General features: G+C 40.7%; 1 protein-coding gene across 1 annotated transcript in view; it reads right to left on the bottom strand.

The window, feature by feature from the left end:
* The window catches only part of Slc9c2 (solute carrier family 9 member C2 (putative)), a 59505-nt gene that overhangs the window by 9315 nt on the left and 29192 nt on the right, over positions 1-20998 (bottom strand). The window contains exons 12-20 of the mRNA XM_028760145.1: positions 19379-19577; positions 18249-18437; positions 15737-15886; positions 11488-11539; positions 8970-9118; positions 8079-8204; positions 7469-7567; positions 3594-3761; positions 2233-2364 (exon numbers count right to left, since the gene is read on the bottom strand). Of these exons, the coding sequence (XP_028615978.1) occupies positions 2233-2364; positions 3594-3761; positions 7469-7567; positions 8079-8204; positions 8970-9118; positions 11488-11539; positions 15737-15886; positions 18249-18437; positions 19379-19577 (1264 nt within the window). The remainder of the gene's footprint in view (positions 1-2232; positions 2365-3593; positions 3762-7468; positions 7568-8078; positions 8205-8969; positions 9119-11487; positions 11540-15736; positions 15887-18248; positions 18438-19378; positions 19578-20998) is intronic.

The raw sequence follows: 20998 nt of genomic DNA, 5'->3' as shown, positions 1-20998 counted from the left end.
TGATTGACATAGAGGAGGATGGGTGAGAATATTATCTAATGCATGTCTGGGGTGCTAAAAATTACTGACTTATTATCTCCTTCATGGAACTATCAGAAGGAAATAGTTCCTAAAATCTTCTCACTATTGCTCTATATTGCTGCTGCTGTTATTGTTGAGCTGCTGCTGCTGTTGTTAGTATTTTAAACAAATCCTACTTTCCTCTCATTTCAGTTTTTCACACCTAAAAATATTTGTGTTTGTTTTAAAAATATTTGTGTTGTTTGTTGTGTTCTTGTTTTGTTGAAAAACAGAGTCTCAGTCTGTAATTGGGGTTAGCCTGTTGGTCTTGACCCTCTTGCCTCAATTTCCCTACCCTCTGTTGAAAACGAGGTTTTTAAAGCATTGCTTACTAACCATGGTGTCATTAAATACCTAATAAACAATTATGAACTCCTTGCTATCATCCAATAGTCAGATCACAGTCAACTTTCTCAAGTTGCCTAAAATATGATTTAAGACCCGAAGTGTTACATTCATTGATCTGTAACAGTCTCTCCTCTCCCTTTAAAAGTCATTTGATTATTAGGAAAAAATATGAAATGAGTTTATTGCTAGCCAGAATAAATTAGATTCTGAACTTATCCAGTGGGGTAGGATCTAATAGATATTCCCTGAGGAGAAAGACTGAGGTAATGGTTAGTGTTATCAACTGGAAAGAACCTAGGGAGGTGGCCCTCTGGGGCATGTCTGTGAGGGATTGTCTTGATTTTGTTAATTAAGGTAATCTCTATTAACTAATTAATCCTCACTGTGGGCAAGGGATCCCAAACCAGCACTGAGTAGAGAAGGGAGACTGAGAACTGATTTGCACTCACTCCTCTCTGTAAACTGCCTGTGGCTGTCATGTGTCTGGCTGCTTCAAGTTCCTGCTGCCTCAACTCCTCTGCCACAACGAACCATGAGCTAACCATTAGGTTACTCATGTCAGAGTGTTTTATCTCAGCAATAGTGAAGTTAAGTGAATTGTATACAAAAATAATTGCCCTTAACATTTTATTTCTGACCATTCTCATTTGCATCATGACTTGTGAATCAAAGCATGATTATAAAGGACAGTTGCCCGGCTGTGAGAAAGTCTAACACCTTGGCCTTAACTTTCCTCTCCAGAGGCTCATTCTACACTAGCAATTGTCTTACTCCTCATGGAGAGACAATATAAATGGCGATGAATCCTAGTCTCCTTACTCCAAAATTTTCCGGAGAGTAAGTATTGTGGTATTGTAAATGAAACTAGGCTGGCGTGGGGGACATACTCTTTTTAACCCAAGGTTTATAGTTAACCAGTGAAAACTGTTAGACTTTGAGTCTGTCACGTCCTCAGCTTCTGAGTCACAGAAGGGCAGCTTCTGAGTCACAGAAGGGGTGAGTATAAATACCACGTGACATACAAATACTAGACTTCAGATGTTGGTCTGGAAACAGACTTGAACCACTTACACTACTCTTTGGAGGAAAAGTTCATAAACAGGACTTAGTCATCTCAGCAAAATTTTTGAAAGAACTAAGAGATGTATGTTTATGGCTATTCATTAACTTCTACTTTTTTTTTTTTTTTTTAGTCAGCAGTGTGTTGATTAACTTCTAATTATTGGTATGCTTTGCTTTGGAGGATCTTCCTATTTAATATTTTCTAATTCGGTTTTTTTAAAAGGATCTTTCGGGTAGCCTGGAAAAGTTAACTGTGACAAGACTGTTAATGGCACAGGGATTCAGGATGTGACAGTAGTTAAAATTCTAATAGTTAAAACTCATTTAATAGAGTCGACACCAACTGCGGGTTTGGATATGCTTGGCCCAGGAGGCGGTACTATTAAGAGGTAAGGCCTTGTTGGAGGAAGTGTGCCACTGTGAGCATGGCTTTAAGCTCCTTATCCTAGCTGCCTGGACATCAGTCTTCTGTTTGCCTTTGGAATAAGATGTAGAACTCTCAGCTCTTCCAGTGTCATGCCTGCCTGGACACTGCCATGCTCCTGCCTTGATGATAATGGACCGAACCTCTGAACTTGTAAGCCAGCCCCAATTAAATGTTGTCCTTAATAAGAGTTGCCTTGGTCACGGTGTCTGTTCACAGCAGTAAAGCCCAAACTAAGGCACTACCTTCCTTTCTATCTTTGTCTGAAAAAGATGGGGTCTACTGTATCAAAAATTTGGTACATAGCAATTCATTTATATTCTCTTCATATAACTTACCTCACCAGCAATACTTGATTCAAAATACTGATTTGCAATACTAAGAGCAAGCTTGAGCCACATTTTGTATTCTAGAGATGGCCAGAAGACATCGAAACCTTCATATAAATCCTCCAAGGAGATGAAGAAGGCCTGAAATAACAAGGTGCCAGGCTATGATGCTCTAGTGTTAATATAATATTTAAAAGAATGGGCATTGTGGAAAGATTATATAAAAGGATAAAATCTGCAGTCCAGTGAAAGCTATAAACTTTAAAAAGTAGCCCCAGAGGGACTACATATATGGCACAGCAGTTAGAGCACTGGCTTTTCTTCAGAGGACCCAGGTTTGGTTCCCAGTACCCATATCAGGTGGCTCACAATCATCTGTAACCTCAGCCCTTAGGGAATTGAATGCCTCTGGCCTCTCCTGGCATAACTACCTACATGTACACATGCATGCATACACACACACACACACAGAGAGAGAGAGAGAGAGAGAGAGAGAGAGAGAGAGAGAGAGAGAGAGAGACCTACACATAATTAAAATTTTAAAAAAGCCTTTAAAAAATACCCAGGCTATTTATCACTCAACAGTTATGCTGAAGTTTTGGCTCACAAGCCTGAGACTCAGGAACTGAACCCTCACACTAGTTCATCTTTAATGCTCCCTACTTACAGCACCCCTTTCCAGAGGCACACTACGTGTACTGTCAGAATTCAAGCTAAATGAATTGTCCTGAGTTTGCTCAGACATGTGACTGAATACGTGCTTTCTCTCCTGTTCCAGAAACAACGTCGTATAATTTGATGAAACGCCATTTCCCCAATGCCACTAAGATGCTGTGTTTGACTCTGTTCCTTCTATCAGCCTCAAAGACTGAGAACAATCTGTAGTAGGAACTTTAGCCCCCTTTTATTGGGATGGTCCACACCAAACGGGATTTAAGGTTACTTACATGTTGAACAAGTAACTTGTTACTTAGCAAGTGAAAAGAAAAAAAAAAAAACAAGGAAAGGGAGTTCTAACACAAGCGAGTATTCTTACAGAACACTTGCTTTCAGAATGGTGACCATTTCAAACAGAATAGCACCATAAACATTTTTCTAATCTTCATAACATCAAAGGACAAGCATCTTCTCTACTTAATAAGAAAACCAACGCTCAAGCAGATTAAATAGCTCATCCACAGGCAGGATGCAGCAGAGCTCAGCAGAGCCTCAGATGTGAGACATTAAACCTCTCTTCTCTACACTGTTCTGTACTGCTGGCATCAGAGGATCTAGTGACCAAATAGAATATCAAAGCCCAAACCCAAGAAAAGACACCGGCTTTCCTTAGTAAGGATTAAGTGATAACTTACAACATAGCTATTCCGTACCTGCAACGTAGTTTCACAGATGGCCGTATATTCAATTTCACGCTTAAGCAAACAGCTTAGCTCACCAAGTACATCCCCACTGGTACAGTACTCTGTATACATAATCTTGTACTGTCTGTCATTTATGTGGCTTGCGTCTATCCCAAAGTTTGGAGATGAGCTATGTAGCTGTTGAGGAAGAAATTATGAAAAGGGAAATAAAAAATGCTAAGTCCTTTGAATAATACCGATAGCTTCCACTCCTTCTTATGATCGTTCTAGAGAAAGTCAGACATTCTTTGTGAAACATGTCTGGAGAGCATTAACTTTCACAAAAGTTATGGTTTATTTTGTATTTCAACACCTCAAGGCAAAGGTTTTACTTATATAAAAAGTAAGACTCTTGGGCCAGGAGTATACTCAATGATACTACCTAACAGGCTTGAGGCTATAGAGTTCAGTCCTTAGCACAAAACAAAACAGTAATACAACAAAAGAAACCAAGCCTCAAGACTCTTATAAAAATTAAATAACAAAAACATACTGCCTCGCTTGACTACTTTTATAAAAATTAAAACTAAGTTCTTTACACCTTCGTTACTTTTTACATACCACTTTGCTGGATGACGCTATACTGAAATCTAAAACACTCCAAAATCTGAAATTTTCTGAGGGCTGAAATAACACCACTGGTAGAAAATTCCACACTTGATCTTACGTGACGGGTTACAGTCAAAATGTTAGCACAATAAAAAAGACTGTATAAAATTGTCTTAGGATACACACAAGGCACACAAGAAACAAAAATGAATTTGGTGTTTAGACTCGAACATTACCCTGAAGAGATTTCCTTATAGACCAAGATCTGCTTGCAGGTATCAAAGGGACACTATGATGAGTTCTGCTGCAATTGGGATTTCCATGCTGAGAGTCAGAATGAGCCATCCACAAGATCCCTGGTGTCATTGAAGGGTTAATAGAAATTTCACTTCTAGCAAACTAACAGTAAAAGAGCCAGGAGAGCAGCTCGGCTAGTTCTAAGGCTTTGTGCTACAAGAACAAGAACTTGGCTAACCACAGAGTAGATGATGTAAATGATACGGTTGAATAAGATTGAACCTTGAGAAAAAAAGACCTATACTTCCCCATGATTGTTCCTCAAACCCTGTCATATGCTGAGTAATGGGCTGACACTTTCCCCATGATTGTTCCCTGAACCCTGGCACTTTCCACAGTTACCCCTCCCCACTCCCCCTGGGTTGTGGTTTTTTCCTTTAAATACACTACTCTCCTCAAGCTGGGGGTCGAGATCCTCTGCCCCTGCGTGGATTATGGGGTCTTGGCCTCAGCGAGCTGATTAAAATATACCTCTTGCTGGTTACATCAAGATCGGTGTCTCTGAGTCATGGGTGGCCATGAGTTCTCGTGGCTTGAGTGGGGAGTCTCCCCTCCCCAGGGGCCTTTCATCAGAAGACTCACTTTGCAAGAGAAAAGCTACCACCATGTGCATATTTCATGGTTTTTCTTTAAGTTCTGTTCATTTTTATGAGAAATGCCTTGACAGATTGAGAATTTTCCTCTCCCCATTTATGGACAGAGCTATAAATAAGTTAATTTTCCTATTCTTTATGGTTTGTTGTTTTCTTCATAGGCAATCACAGACACACTAATACTGTAAAAGGAGGGAGAGAGAGAGAGAGAGAGAGAGAGAGAGAGAGAGAGACCTTTAATCCCAGCACTCATGAGGCAGAGGCTCAAGGACAGCCTGGTCTACAGAACATCCAGGGCTACACACAGAAAAACTGTTTCAAGAAACAAAACAAAACAAAAGAAATCAAACAAGCAAACAAATTCCTCAGGACCAGATAGCCACATGAAATTCTGGGAGTCCCATATCCAAAGGACTCAAAATATTGTCCCCTCATGGCCACTAGTTTTGTTACCAGAGCCTCTACCCACAGAAAGACTGACTCTGGATTGAAATGACAACGTCTCATAACATAGAATCACCTGATTATCAGTTGAGAAATTATCTAAATCAGGCTCATCTGTGGGTATTGGTGAGGGATTATCTTGTTTATTGACCAAGCCAGTATGGGTAGCACCATTCCCTAGGTCAAACCCTTAACTACGCAAGAGTGAAAAAAGCAAGTTGAACATAAGGAATGGTGTGTTTGTTCACTCTGCATCAGAGGTCCTATGGGTGGCACATCTTCATTTTGAGAATGAAGTTTTTCTAGAGAATCCTAATTCCTAGGAAACCTCTTTTACTATATACTAAACGTGTATTGTAGAGGAATTTTAATCCAGCAACATGGCTGCTCTGAAAAGAAACCACATCCAAAGACCTTCTGGGTTTATGTGATCCATCTGGAACACAGACACACTCTGAATTACAGTATGATCTGGCTGGAATACAGACACACCTTTAGTACACACCTTTATTCCTTAATAATGAAGATAAATTTAGTTTGTAGGAGAAAGAAGCCATGTTTGAAAGTGTAATTGAGGGGCAGACAAAGGGACAAATCAGAAGATTTGACAATATGAGTCAGAGATAGGAGACACCCAACTCTCAAAAGAACAGCCCAGGAAAGAGAGGCAAGTTAAGAGAGCAGCACACAGAGAGACAGAGGGGGGGGGAGAGAGAGAGAGAGAGAGAGAGAGAGAGAGAGAGAGAGAGTGTTAGTTAGTTAGTTAGTTAGTTAGTTAGTTAGTTAGTTAGTTAGTTTTACAGAGACAGGACAAGAAAGACACGGGTGAAGACAGAACAAGCCAGAGAATTCGAAGGAGCCCAGGAGATTAGAACGAATCATCAAAGTTAGTATGAGGAAGCTAAGAGAAGCCAGATTGAATCAGTCAGCTTGGAAAGGAGTTTGAGCTCGAACAACTGACTTAAATCAGCCAGCCAGAGCTCAGAAATAACTAGAAAGGGTGAACTTATTCAGCAGTAAGCCTCCAAGACAACAATTACATCCTGCAAATAAAGTTACATTTACAGTGTATACCTTTACTTTATTTTATATATTATGCCCTCTCCTTTTATTCTTCCACTGGAAAATAAGTTCCAAATGAGCCAAGATTCTTTTTTCAGTTTTGTAAGTCCTGCACCTAGAATGAGGAGTGCTTGCTCAGGAGCGTAACAAGGTACATACCTGTTCATTCAATGAACAAAACTGTCTAGACTCAGATGCTTGATATATCATCGTCTTTATATTATATTCATCACAGTACTTTACTTTCTCAATAGTAAAAGGTCTGAAATGCTCATTTTAAAGTTTAGAGGTCAAATATATTCTTTTCCCTAGGATGAAGCTTTGTCACATGAGAGTATCAGCTGGGAATTAGGAATTGATCAGTGTATAAGCCAAACTGATCACTCTAGTCAGCTGCTGAAGTACCAGTATGTAGAGACAGAGGATTCTTACCCCATCCCACTACTGAATTCATATTCCCTTTCTCACGCCTCCCTTCTCCCTCTCGCCCTTTAAACAGAAGCCTTGCGTTGATCAACTGCCAAGTTGTATTTTGATCTTCATCCAACTTGACCTCTGTGAGGCTCTGAGTTGCAGCCAAGCCCTTTGCCTGAACTCTCACTTAGGTAAATGAGTCCAGATACTTACTGGTTCCCATGTCTGAACATCTTCAAACCACAGAATTCCTTTGCTTTGTTGTGAAGAGTAAGTAACAACTCTGAGATCGCTTTGTAAAATGGGAAGCACAGTCAAGTGTGAAGTGTGACATTCTGTCTCAGTTGTCACACTTAACTCTGCAGAAATGGTTTCATGTGGGAAAGACTCACAATTCCAAACTATCCAACTCCAACACTTTCCCCTACGTCACATCTATATATTCAAAATGCATTAAAAATAATTTTAGAAACCAGTTGTTCTTACACTCGCCATTCCTGAAATAATTAAGAAGACTCCTTGCGGCATTTCACCTTCTCTACAAATGATATCCCCATAGTCAAAGTAAGTGAGTTTGGTTCTTTCCTGAATGAAAAAATAAAATAAAACAGGGGGAGAGAGTTAAACCCTAAAATACCATAGACCTTTTGTCTAAACGGAAATAAGATTTTTAAAATTAAAAATACTTTTCAAGTCGCAAAAGCATAGAAAACATATTCTTAGGTTGTTAGTTATCCTATATAGACATGATACATCAACTTTGAGAAATAAAAGTACAAGCAAACAAACAAAAACTTTGTAATCAGTACTTGCACAACAAATAATGCTAACACCTTATAAATGGTTTGGGAATGACTGAGCAAATGAACAAATAAGAAAAGTGTTTAGCTCTGTCTGGGGCTTAGGCAGTGACAGCAATCTCAATTCCTCAGAACACTGTCTCTTTGTTTAAGTTAGGTTTCTGATATCTTCAACTCTCCCCCCACCAAAGGCTGAATTTAACTAAATTTCTGTTTTTGATGTGTTTTTATTTTGTCACTGGTTGGGGCAGAAGAAAGTGTTTACAACAAGCCTGAGCCAGAACAGAAGATAATACCTTGAAAAACTCAATGAGAACATCTTTATTTTCCATCCAGATGATGTTGGGAAGGTATTTGTCAGGGGTGGGAGGTGGGATCGCCATTGGAAAGTTATTCAAGGCTTTGATTTTTGTAAGAAGTACCTAAAAGTGAACATTTAAAATTATAGTGATTGTCTCTATGATAGGACATGGACTTGAAGCCAAAACCAAAGAAATCTAAATAAATTTCTATTGTGACTCAGTTTCCCCCCCCTTGCGTGTATTGTATTTTTGTCCCTATTGTCTTCTTCCTGTTTTCACTTATTAACTCGGTTCAAACTTGCCATCTTTGTAATTAAAGTATGACATCCTACCCTGTCTTACACACACACACACACACACACACACACACACACACACACACATAATTGGTCCCCTCCCTTTACTATGTTACTGTCTCTGTAGATACCCTAGCTAGGGAACTAGGCAGTAAAAACTCCACCAGTAGATAAAGAAGCAGAAAAATAAATAGAAACATATCTACCGAGTCCAGAAAACAAGCCAGAGGAGGATTTCACAGATGCAATCCTGATAAGAACTAAGGAATCAGAAAAACTTTCTAGATCTTTCTTTAAGTCCCTTTTAGAGGCCTGACCCAGTAAGTCCCTTCTGAGTCCTTTTCATTAAACTGCCAAGCTGACTTCTTCACTGAGCTTCACTGCAACTGGTTTCTGTCACTTGCAGTCAGGTTGTTCTAACTACTGGAGCATGCCAGGAAGCACTGGCTTTGATGGCCACAGGCATTAAAAATGCTGCAAGGAATCACACGCATAGCACCTGTGGCTACACACGTCCCTCAGCTTTTCTTGTTACATCCTGGGGCTTCTGCGCTGACGGAACCAAACAAGATGGGAACTGAATTATTACCTTGTTCATCTCAATGCCCTCATGCTTGTCAATGATGCCTCTTGACCAAAGAAAGGTGAGGTTTTTCAGGGCTTTGGCAATCACGTTGCGGACTGTCTGCTTTGTCTTCAGAGCTATGACGACATCACGGCCTTCATGCTCTATGAGTCCTGAGAAAAATCAAACTTGATGAGCAACCTATGCCACGATAATAACTAATATTGCATTAGGATATCCAAAGTATTTGTAGAATAGCTGTTTGTTCTAGCTTCACATAGAACCCATGAGACTGGTAGGGTGAATTTTAATCCCCATTACATGGATAAGAAAATACAAAGCTAGCTTCCCCTTCAGCTAACCCACTCTGCCTTATCCCCATGGTGTCTCTGACTGTGTCTATACCAAAACTCATTTCTCTAGAGTATAGGTTTGATGTCTCTGCCTCATCCTCTATATACCTTTTGTTGGCTGGATGACAAAAAGACTTTCATTCGGAAGACTTAGATGGATGGGTCTTGTGAGATCAAGTGAAATACTCATTCTCCTTGAATAAACACGGGAGGTCATGAATTAGACTCACACTGTCATCTTTACACTGACCACAATGTCTCATGTATGTATGGAAGGTACTTACACTTTTTGTTTTCACTAAAATGAATTGATCAGTAAAATAAAACGTAGCTATGATCTAGAGAATAGGTCTTAGTACCAGTCTACCAGCGATAGAGATCTGACTGCCACTTCTTAAATCATGTGACCTCAGGCAAGATGACCACGTGAAGTACCAGTTTCAAACACGGTCATAAAGACCACGGAAGAATAGTATAAGCCACATAAGTAGTGATTACAAGGATTAACTGAGGATATATCCATATATCACTCTCGAGCTCCTGCTGACATTCCCATCCCGTGACCACTCACAGGAGCCGTATGGAAACAGACACGCCATTAATCGGGACAAAATTGAGGAAACTTCCTAATATTCCATATCATCTAAGACACAGCATCATGCTACGCAGGTCCTAGGGCCCTGCACTGTAAGAGCAAAGAAATAAAAACCTTCTGCCTAAGTAAATGGTAACAATGAGTTTTCAGTTTCCCAAGACAGCACCATAATCTTTTGGTTTATCCTATCTTAGCACAGACAGCCATTAGACTGTGTTCTTTCTACTGTGATCTGGAAAGCATGTCGCTGTAAGTCCATATGGCATCTTACAATGTGACTGTGAGTTGAAAGTGGCCTTTATCTCTTTTCTAGTGACTTCCATTTATTAATGGTGCACCTTAGGCCAGAGCCACGACCCGACGCTCTAATGCTCACTGAAATGGTCATATGAGGAAAGTACACTCAAGATGCTCAGCATAAAATCCTTGAGCTCCTATTATCTCCTCCAAGTAAAGCAAACTGAACATAGATGCTCAAGCAAAAGTAGCGTTTCCTGTAATCTACACTGGGACAGTCTTACCAAAGAGGGAAGGGGTAGAGTTGGGTGGAGTCCCTACTTTCTGGAGTCTGCCGGATAAAAAATAAGGCAGAACAACTTCTTGTCAAAGGTAACAACCTTCATGTGCCCTGTCCTAAAAACCTTGACTCTGACCTGGTTATCTAAACCCATACAGACCCCTGCTTCCAGCCTGACCTTGCTATCTTAACAGGCACCCCTGTGTCGAGCCTTCCCTATACTGCCACAGCTGCTGATGTGACCCCTCCCCCTGCTCCCTATGTTCTACAGTGATATCCTTTGGTTCACTCGGACACTCTATCAGAATGCTCATTTTGTTTTTGAAAAATCTGCATCTACCCAATACTGCTGTTCCATCTTTGGACCTTACGTATGGCCAGTAAATAAGGAATGAATGAGAATGTGAAGCGGAAGACTTCACAGCCTGGAATGGCCTTTGTGAAGCTCCAAGCTGAGTGAGGAGGTTGTGGTGAGAATAAGTCATCCCCAGAGCAACAGAGCTCTGAGGAACATCTGTCAGGGAAAGGCTCGCCTCCGGAAGACAGGTGTTGCCTCTCAGTGCAGATGTCCCAATTACCAAAGAACAAATGCTCACTGCAGAGAGCTGGAGAACTAAACCATAGAGTATGTACACACATATGAAGGAGAGAATACCCATGCATGCTTGGGTTCTCCAGATACTTCTATGGACTTAAGGGACTTTTTTCTTCCCAGATCTTTTCCCTCTGCAGTGTTTGCCTGTCAGTGTCACATGCTGAATCCACAATGACCATACTTAGAGAAAGGGCCTTTACAGAGGTGATGGGCTTAAATGATGTCATAAACACTGGGCTCCCACCTTGTGAGGATGGCCCTCACTAGAGAAATTGACACTGGAGTCCCTCTGTGTGTTCAGGAAAGGTTAGATGGAGTCACAGTAATAAAACAGCCATGTATGCCCAGCAAGAAGCCAGTCTTACCAGAAATCAACCTTGACAGCACCATCATCTAAGATTCTGGCTGTCAGAACCACAAGAAAACAAAACCAAGGAATTATGCAAAAACAAAACAGGAAGCCAAAAGCTCTAACCACTTACCTAGCTCTCTAATAGCTTCTCGTTTGTTCTTTTCTAAAATGTCATATAATTTCTGTAAGAAATTAAGAAATGGTTCTCATTACACCAAGTACAATCCTGGCTTTATTGCCTGATTACAAGTTAAAGAAGCAGGAATACAGAGGAAGTCTCACTTAGTGTGATTTAGGGGAGCATTTGTCTTCTGAGGAGTTCCAGTATAACTTCCCCGGGACTCAAATCGCACTGTGTTGCATGGCTGATATTTTGCATAAGTGCCATGCTTCACTGTGACTATTATTGGTTAGAAAGAAAGAAAGAAAGAAAGAAAGAAAGAAAGAAAGAAAGAAAGAAAGAAAGAAAGGAAGGAAGGAAGGAAGGAAGAAAGGAGGAAGGAAAGAAGGAAGGAAGGAAGCAAGGAAGGAAGCAAGGAAGGAAGGAAGGAAGGAAAAGTATTTGGCACCCCACCGTGTGCCACTGAGAACTCTCATGGGCAGACACCAATTTGAAGCTGTGTGGTTCAGAGGGAAGAGCTGTTTGGAGATCTATTCTGCAGAGAGCACAGAAACAAGTGAAATGTTGTGAGCATGCCCTGACAAGTTTGTTCTCCCCAAAGGCCATTCCTTAAATAGTCGAAGAAGTAACTCCACATAGAGGCAAACCAGTCATGTGGTTGCTTTTCTTCAATCACACAACAGATACTGTGGGATGCTCGTTGTCCCAGGCACTAACTCATAAAGCTCACTCTGACTTTGAGTCTTTCCGGTGCATATTCTTAATCATGCCAACAACTCTGAGGAAGCACTGAACATTTCCCTGGGTTGTCACATACAGGTACTTGCAAGATAAGTCAGATATTGCATGCCACAGGACTACTTAGAGAGAGCAACTGGTCTGTTGTCTGAAGTTTAAGCAAATTTGGTGGATCTTCTTCTTCTTCTTCTTCTTCTTCTTCTTCTTCTTCTTCTTCTTCTTCTTCCTCCTCCTCCTCCTCTTCTTCTTCTTCCCTGTTTGTTTGGGCTTTTTAATTGCATGTAGTGGGGCCCTAGCTTTGAATATGCAAGTGATATGCATTTTTATGAAACAGTTCAATATTAATAATTGTCATTGGATGTCTTCTGGCACTAGCAGACTCACAGCTAGCCCTTTTTTACATTGTACTACTTTCATGCAGAACTGGATTTATATTCACACGAAGACTCTGGTCAGCAGTCACTCCTGCCTGTTGCTAGGAAGGCAATGTCTGTTACTTCTCTGCAGGTAAACGGCCATTGGGCCAGTTTCCAGAAGCACTAAGTCACTTCTGAAGAAGCACCCAGTCACTTCTGAAGAAGCACCCATCTAATGCATATCTCAGAAAACCATTCAAGTCCTTACTGAGGTCCTCTGATTCTTGATTCTTATTTTCTCTAATATGTAGGGGTGTTTTGTCTGAATGTATGTCTGTACATATGCTCACCTGGTGCCTATGAGGACTAGATGAGGAGGGCACCCAATCCCCTGGAACTGGAGTTACAGACAGTTGTGAGTGGCCATGTGGGTGCTGAGACTTGAATCTGGATCCTCTGAAAGAACAGCCAGTGGTTAAGAGCACTCAAGCTCCCTAGAGTCGTGCCCCATCCCCATTTAAAGTGACATTGAAGGTTTGTTTTGTATCTGCTACTAAGTCACTGCTCCCAGATCCCTCTGTCCTCTCCCAAATGTCTCTAACTGTCCTTATCCTTAGCTCCCTCCCCAGGTCCTGTTTGTCTTCTTCTAAAGTCTTCTCTCCTATGAACTTCTCCATGTTCTCTGTTTTATTTGGTTTTGTTTTGGCAGGGCTGTGGTGGAGGAGAAACAGGGTCTTATTGTGTAGCCTTGGCTGGCCCGAAGCTCATTATGTAATCCAGCATGGCCTACAAAAACTTCAACCTTCCATTTGTTGAAATTTCAGTCATGAACTATAGGACTGCATAATATCTTGATTCATGGCTGGGCATGGGCCTGGAACCCCAAGACTCCAAGGGAGAAACGACAGGTGTTTGGCCATGTCCCCATAACCCAGAGTCCTGACATAAAGTCTAGTCTCCATAGACCTACATTGTTGAGTCATGTAGGCCATTACAGCCCCTCCCAAAGTGCACAGGTAGAGGGTGTGACTACAGGCCTCAGGCCCTAGAGATTTATATACTAATGAAGGCCAGAGGGCAGAGCCAATTAAGCATTCTTCCCCAGACCCTCCCCCTTTCTCCCTCCCTATTTAACTCAGGTCTGCCCTGAGTTTTGGGAGGGTACATCCAGATCCATCTATCATCCGCCATGAAAATAAATCCTATTGGAACCAAGGACTTTCTTGTGTCTTTGAGGCCTGCCACCACCAAAGCCTCCAGCCTCTGGAATCTTAGACTTTCTCCTGTACGTGGGACCCGCTGTGTGGAAAGCCTCCGTGACACTGCTGTGGCGTTTTTCCCACAATGAACCACAACACTGGCTTCTCTATTGCTTTTCTAAACTAGATCAACCCAGCCTTTCAGTATCTAATTTAATCCTCCGTTTGTGATGATAAATCATCAGAATACAATTCTGTTGCATATTGATGTTGATGCCATAAAGAAGATCAGTAACTTCGTAATCTCTTTCCTGGTCATAGGCCTGAGGCCACTAACAGTAACTGTCTCAAGGCACCACAAGCAGAAGAAAGACACAGCCTCCAACCCTCTAGCTATGCACAGAGTCCATCAAAATTGCTGTATTAGGGATTTAATGCTTAGGATTTAAATTTGTCATTGTATCTAAATCGTAAGTTTTATTTGAGTTGAAAAAGTGCCTCTCAACTTTTACACCATTTAGTTTAGACCTTGATTTACACAGAAATCAAGAAGTATTGGGGTGAGAGAGAGAATAAAAGAATGAAAGATAAGAAATAAATGAAACATGTATGTAATGGGACTTCAAGAAAGCAGAATTCATATAGGAAACAGAGAAACTTTTAAAATAAGAAATTCAAGAGACTATTCATTTTAAAAAAACTTACTGCTTGGAGAAAGAAGGAATCTCAGTTTTGGAAGATAAGAACATGACTGTCAAAATTATAAATATATGTGTGTGTGTGTGTGTGTGTATGTACATCTACATATATATAGTTAGTTTAATAGGAATAGGTCCACCACAAAAGAGCAGAAGGCCCACAACAGAGGGCTGGACTGGAAAGTCACACCAAAGAGTCCTCATGGCAAAGGAGGAAGGGAAGTTGGAAGTTGTGAGAAAAAATGAAACAAGGACTGTGGTGGTTTGAATATGCTTGGCCCATGGGAAATGGCACTTAACTAAAAGGTGCAGCCTTATTAGAGGAAGTGTGTCACTGTGGGAGTGGGGCTTTGAGGCTCCTCTGCTCGAGCTATGCTCTATGTGGAAGAGATACTCCTGGCTGCCTGAGGAAGGCAATCCCCTCTTGGGTGCCTGACGATTGAAATGTAGAACTCTTGACTCCATGTCTGTCTGCACTGTGCCTTGCTTCCTGCTATGATGATTATGAACTGAACCTCCAAAACTGTAGGCCAGCCCCAGTTAGATGTTTTCCTTTGTAAGAGTTGCCTTGGTCATGGTATCTCTCCACAGCAGTAAAACCCTAACTAAGACAAAGACTAAACCATATGGATGGTAAACAAATCATCCATACATATATGATTAAAATGACTATGGAAAGCAGGTGGGGCTTAACCCAGGCAAGGCTTTGGTATGGTCTCTGACAAGGCCTGGAAGATCAAGCTGAGTTTCATAGTGGACATTTTACTCATCAACTCTTCTTGGACCAGTGACTCCTCTTCAACTCATTCACCTTTTGTGCTTACCTCTTCGATAGCAGTGACTCCACAACCATGAACTTCACTGTGAAGCTCCACCAGTGACAGATTCAATTTGGCTTTCTTTGGGAGTTTCAATTCTCTTTCTGGTGTTGTTTTTTTTTTCTTTGGTTTGGTTTGGTTTGGTTTGGTTGATTTTTTTATGGGGTGGAGGGTGTTTTGTTTTGTCTCTTGCCTTGTTTTATTTGAAATAGAGCACACCCAAATGTATCCCACACACATACAACCATAAACACACATACATACACACAGAGTTCAAGCTGTTTTCTGAAGCACCTTGTGTAACAAATACTAGAACCCATTTGACTATTGAAATCTGTCTGTTGGTCTAATACACGGCAAGCTGATCTTATAAGATATAAACCCACTTAAGCAAGGTCATTCCCATCCACACCACCACTTCCAAAAAATGGCCATTGCCTGTTTCTTACCCGATAGATTGATTCACGTCCAGAAATTTGCCTTACCAAAAGCTTGGCATCTTCCTGACTTTTGACATAGCCTTTTGTAATACTGTACATCAAGCTGAGGCTCTTTTTGATCTGAATGTCTGCCATATTTATTAGTATTGGTACTATAATCTGGAATGATGGGAGCAGGGAAATCATACATCTCATTAAGTACTTTTTCTCGCATGAGGATCTAGTTTATAATGGTTATGTGTATGCACATAAGTAGGGGTGAGTGTGGGTTACAAGCTACAAAACAAGGACGGAGACCACAGGAGGGAATAAAAGGCTTCAAGCAAGGCAGGGAGGGCAGTAGCACACGGGACATGAAAATAGAAAGGAGGCTAGTGCAGGGTGTGGGGTGTGTTACAAGAAGGCCACGGGGATGGGAGAGAAGAGGGGGAAATAGAATTAATAAAACAAAATCTAATTTTATGTGAAAAATCGCATGATGAAACCTAATTAAGTGTATGTTAACTTATTTTTTAATGAAAGAAAGAAACAAAGAAACAAAGAAAGAAAGCGGGAGGCAGGGGGGGAGGGAGGGCGGGAGGGAGGGAGGGAGGGAAAGAAAGATTCAATATTAAGAGAAGAGAAAGTAACAAGAATAATAGTATCATAGTATCACAGTGAAGGAATTAAAGGAACAGAGTAAGACTTTATTACCTCCCATTTGGGGGTAGAGGAATCTTGTTTAAAGAAAATGTTTTCAAACCTTTCCTCTGTGATACACTGACAACCCACTGAGCTGACCATTGACTCTTAAGGCATCTAAAACAAAAATCTCCAGCATTCTCACAGTCTTCACTGAAGCAGATATGTTTTCTTTCAAAGTCACATTGAGCTAAGTCTAATTTTTCGGGTACCAAACTTTATGTAGAAGTCACATCTACCTCACAAGACTACTGTAAGAGCTTACCTGGATAAGTTATATAAAGTGCTTTCCCCAGTTCCTGCCCAAGAGGAAATGCTCAATTTAAAAATCCAAATATGTAATAGTAATAATAATTTCTTAAATACTCTTTGTTAACATTTTGGTCAGGCAGTAGAAGACATGGGGCTGATTGAAATTTGCCGGGCACAATCTTATAGATTTGCATTGTTTAAAAATCTCCCCTAAAGTGAAACATTCTATTCTGGAGGAAGTTCTCTTTAAGACTCAGGAAGTAAACCACGCACAAGAATCAGAAAGTTCCTGAAATTTATAAGGATCACAAGGACTCTTCCCAAAATTATATAGTGGTAAGGAATGCTAGGGAAAGGAAACGGACCTCTCTCCTCAGACTCACCCCTATCTCTGTAAAAAACCCTTCACCCATATTCCTGTTACATAAACCCCCAAAACTCATAGGTTTGTCAAAGTGCACTTGAAATCACTACTTTGGCCTGTCATTGATTCCCAATCTGAAATGTACAGACAATTTCTTTTTACATCTCCCCCCAAAAGTCACACAACAATTTGGCTTACACAAAAATACACTACCAAGGAGCTGGAAAGAAGGCTTAGGAGTTAAGAGCACTTGCTGTTCTTCCAGAGTGCCTGAGTACAATCCCAGCAATCATACGGTGGCTCACAAACACCTAATAATGTGATCTGGTGCCCTCTTCTGGCATGCAAGTGCACATGCAGATAAAGCACTCACATTAAATAAATGTAAAAAACAAACAAACAAAACGCCGTTAAAACTGTTTCCATGGGCTGGAGAGATGGCTCAGCCGTTAAAGGCTAAGGTCACAACCAAAAATATAAAACTGTTTCCATCTTTAAATTTTTTCATAGAGTGTTACTTCTAAAATAATTATCTTGCATCAGGAGTGGTGGCTCTCGCCTTTAATCCAGCACTTGTGAGGCAGAAGTAGTGGAATCTCTAAGTTCAAAACCAGCCTGGTCTACAGAGCAAGTTCCAGTACAGTCAGGGCTACACAGGGAAATCCTCTCTTGTGCATTTATGTGCACAAGACATCTACATAAAAACGATCGTCCTAATAAGTTCTTCTGTGCTGTCTTAGCCTCGCTTCTCCTCTTCATTTCTAGTAGTTTGTGTGATGCAGTTAGGCCTATGCGAGCTTGCCTACATGAACTCTTAGCTCAACTCCCAAGGCAAATAGATAGAATCAAAATTATCCCTTTAAGTAGGTTTTACACATACAACTCTGCAGAGTAATTTTTATGCACGCTAAGTGTGCATCACTGATAAATAAAAGGAAAATCAGAAACTAGGCCAACGGAGGAGAGCAAAAAAGGATGAGGTATAGAGCTGGGGGTGTAGAGCCCGGGTCTCCACTCTTGTCTGTTGTGAAGAGAAAACCCTCTGTGAAGACAAGATGTAAGCAATGGCAAAAGAGAGTGAGAGGGCAAAGCGAGCAGGCGGCTATTCAAAGAACATTCTGGAAGAAGCAACTCCCCTCTCTTGTGTCTCTCCAAACAGTGAAATTTAGTAAATCACTTAGCAAACCATGCAGAGAAACAGCATTTCAGCATAAGAAGCCTTACCTTGAAGATGGGGAGAAACCTAATCACTCTTAAATAGCCTATCACCACCGTAATCTGGATGAAAACCAAGCTGTCTGGCCTCAGCTTAACGAAGTACATGCACAATATATCAATGATTCCAATGACTATGATAAAAAAGTCCAAAGTGTTCCAATTCTGAAGAAAATATTTCCTTTTCAAAATTAGCATCTGTTTAAAACAACAAATAGAATATATATTACTCTATCACAGCTGTATATTGACATAGGAGAGAGGGACAGACTTAAAATTGTAAGTCAGCAAGAAATGAGTTGTTTCCTAAATACAACTCTCTCTCAATATCTCTCTCAATATCTCTCTCTCAATATCTCTCTCTCTCTCTCTCTCTCTCTCTCTCTCTCTCTCTCTCTCTCTGTGTGTGTGTGTGTGTGTGTGTATTCATCTGAGTGTGTGTTTGTGTGTACCACGTGTGTTCAGGTGCCCAGGAAGTCCCAAAGAGAGCATCAGATACTCTGGATCTGGAGTAACAGTGAGGAATAATTGTGAGCCATTCATTGTGAGCCATTCATTGTAGATTCAGGGAACTGAACCTGGACCCTGTGCAAGAGTAGTACCCATTCTTAACCACTGAGTCATCCCTCCAGCCCATGACCTGTATTCTAAAAGCTGAATTTTAAGCTACTTGTCTGGAATTCTCCTAAACTATTAATTTTCCACATCAAAACATTGAACATGATTCAAAATTGTAAAAGCAATAAACAAATTTGCTGTAAGACTATTAATAAAGAATCATGGTAAACTATGGTCACTGGGCTATCTGGTCTGACATGTGGCTCTCAAGCCAGTTCAACTGTATTTGTTTATACAATGCATTATGGGAATGTTCTGCATTACTTCAGGAAGAATTTAAGGGAAGCATCTATATCTGAAATTTTCAGGGTTTTTCTTTTTTCACCTAATCCTCGAGAGCCTCTACTTCTATGAGATTTAGCTGATGTCTAAGGCTCAGACTAAGGGTGTTAACATACCAAGAGTCCATCATTTGTAACAACAAATAGCTTCTGATATCAAGTATAATAAAGTAGCAAAAGTGGATTCAAAAGTATCTGAGCTATTCTTTTTAGACAACGTATTTCTACTTTCCATAGTACCTTCAGTGCTGATTCTAATGTATATAAAAACATAAAGTAGTAGTTTATGGATGTCAGTGCCGATACATTTAACTCTCTTGCAGTTGGCCACAAATGTATTATCATAGGGAAAATATACATGACTGTTACAACATGTGATGCATATTCAAATTCTTCTGAAATTATAATTCGGTAGACAAAAATCAGAAATTTATTATTCCTGGAAAAGAAAAAGATCAAATAAAAATATCAGATCATTTAAAGTATAATCAGTAAGCAGGGAAGTCCAACATCTGTCTAAAAAAATTAAACTAGAAATAATATGAAAAGATAAATAAAAATAACAAACATACAGCAGAGCATGACAGTATATGCCTTTAGTCCCAGCACTCAGGAGGCAGAGGTGCTCAGATCACTGAGATCCAGCCCGGATCTGTACCATGAGTTCCAGGACAGCCAGGGCTAGACAGAGAAATCCTGTCTCAAAATAACTGAAACAGTAACAACAGGCATACTTTACACAGAGAGTATAATCGAGGGACACAAGAGGATGACCCCATTAGTGTACATAATCAATCAAGAGCAAGTGGCACGTTGAGAGGAGAGTGTGTTATTCATCAGCATTGTTTAAAATTTTTAAACAGGGAAGATATTTAATAATTAGCTTATTCATTTCTTACAACTTTCTAATCCATTGAAAATAGAACTGAGCCAAAGAGGCTCCCTGATATGAAAGCTGTTTTACTTGGCCAACTTGCCTGGATTAAGAAGCACCTTGTATATGGGAGTCCCTCCTTACGAGTTGTTGCCCAGGTAGCCCCCAGAGACTTTCAAAACAGTACAGGCTATTGCCATCACTCTTGCTTACCCAGTAGAACCAGGTATTCTAAGTCTTTATCGCTGAAGACAACACAGAGGAAAGAAGCCGAGCCTGAACTGGAAGCTTCCTCCCTGCTGGCTCACATTGATATGGTAGAAGATACTGTCTACTCAGGCTGTCAACACAGACACATCATCAACAGTCACAGTCAGCTGTAGACCTTGAGTGTTTCAGTGCTCTGCTGCCTGCCAACATATGCGGACTGGTTCAATAACGGCATGGAGGTTCTGAGAGACACAACCGCATCTCAGTGAGATCTGAGGCACACTCTCCTGGACGGAATATGTGTCTGCCACAGGAGAGCTGGGCCAAAAGCTCGTGGCTGAGGAGTGCCCAATCCTTATAGTGTGATTGCAGCTGGAGTCTTGTCAAATGGACAGTAAAACTGCCTTCCAAATATATAAGTGTATACCCATGTACTAGCTCAGCAAATCTCCATCAGAGGAACATCTTTTACAGTGAGCAACACTCAAAGCAGGGACTCATAACTGGTCACAATGATGAGATTAAGACACTGCTGAGTGCTTGGCCTCAAATAGGACATTTATGTCACCGCCTCTGAGGCCCAAGGAGTATCTTGGAAAGAGGGGTACAAGAATTGTGGGAATCAAAGGAAGAAGAATGTGGTAGAGAGTTATCTTCAGGTTATGATGTTGATGTTGCAATTATAAACATACAATAGGTGTGATGGCAGGAGAGAGGAAGGGAAAAAGGAAGAGGGAGAGAGGGGAGAGAGAGAGAGAGAGAGAGAGAGAGAGAGA

This window comes from Grammomys surdaster, unplaced genomic scaffold (assembly GCF_004785775.1).
Source record: "Grammomys surdaster isolate TR1022 unplaced genomic scaffold, NIH_TR_1.0 130, whole genome shotgun sequence".
NCBI lineage: Eukaryota > Metazoa > Chordata > Mammalia > Rodentia > Muridae > Grammomys > Grammomys surdaster.
The sequence above is the reverse complement of the archived record's forward strand: the minus strand, read 5'-3'. Positions and strand labels throughout refer to the sequence as shown.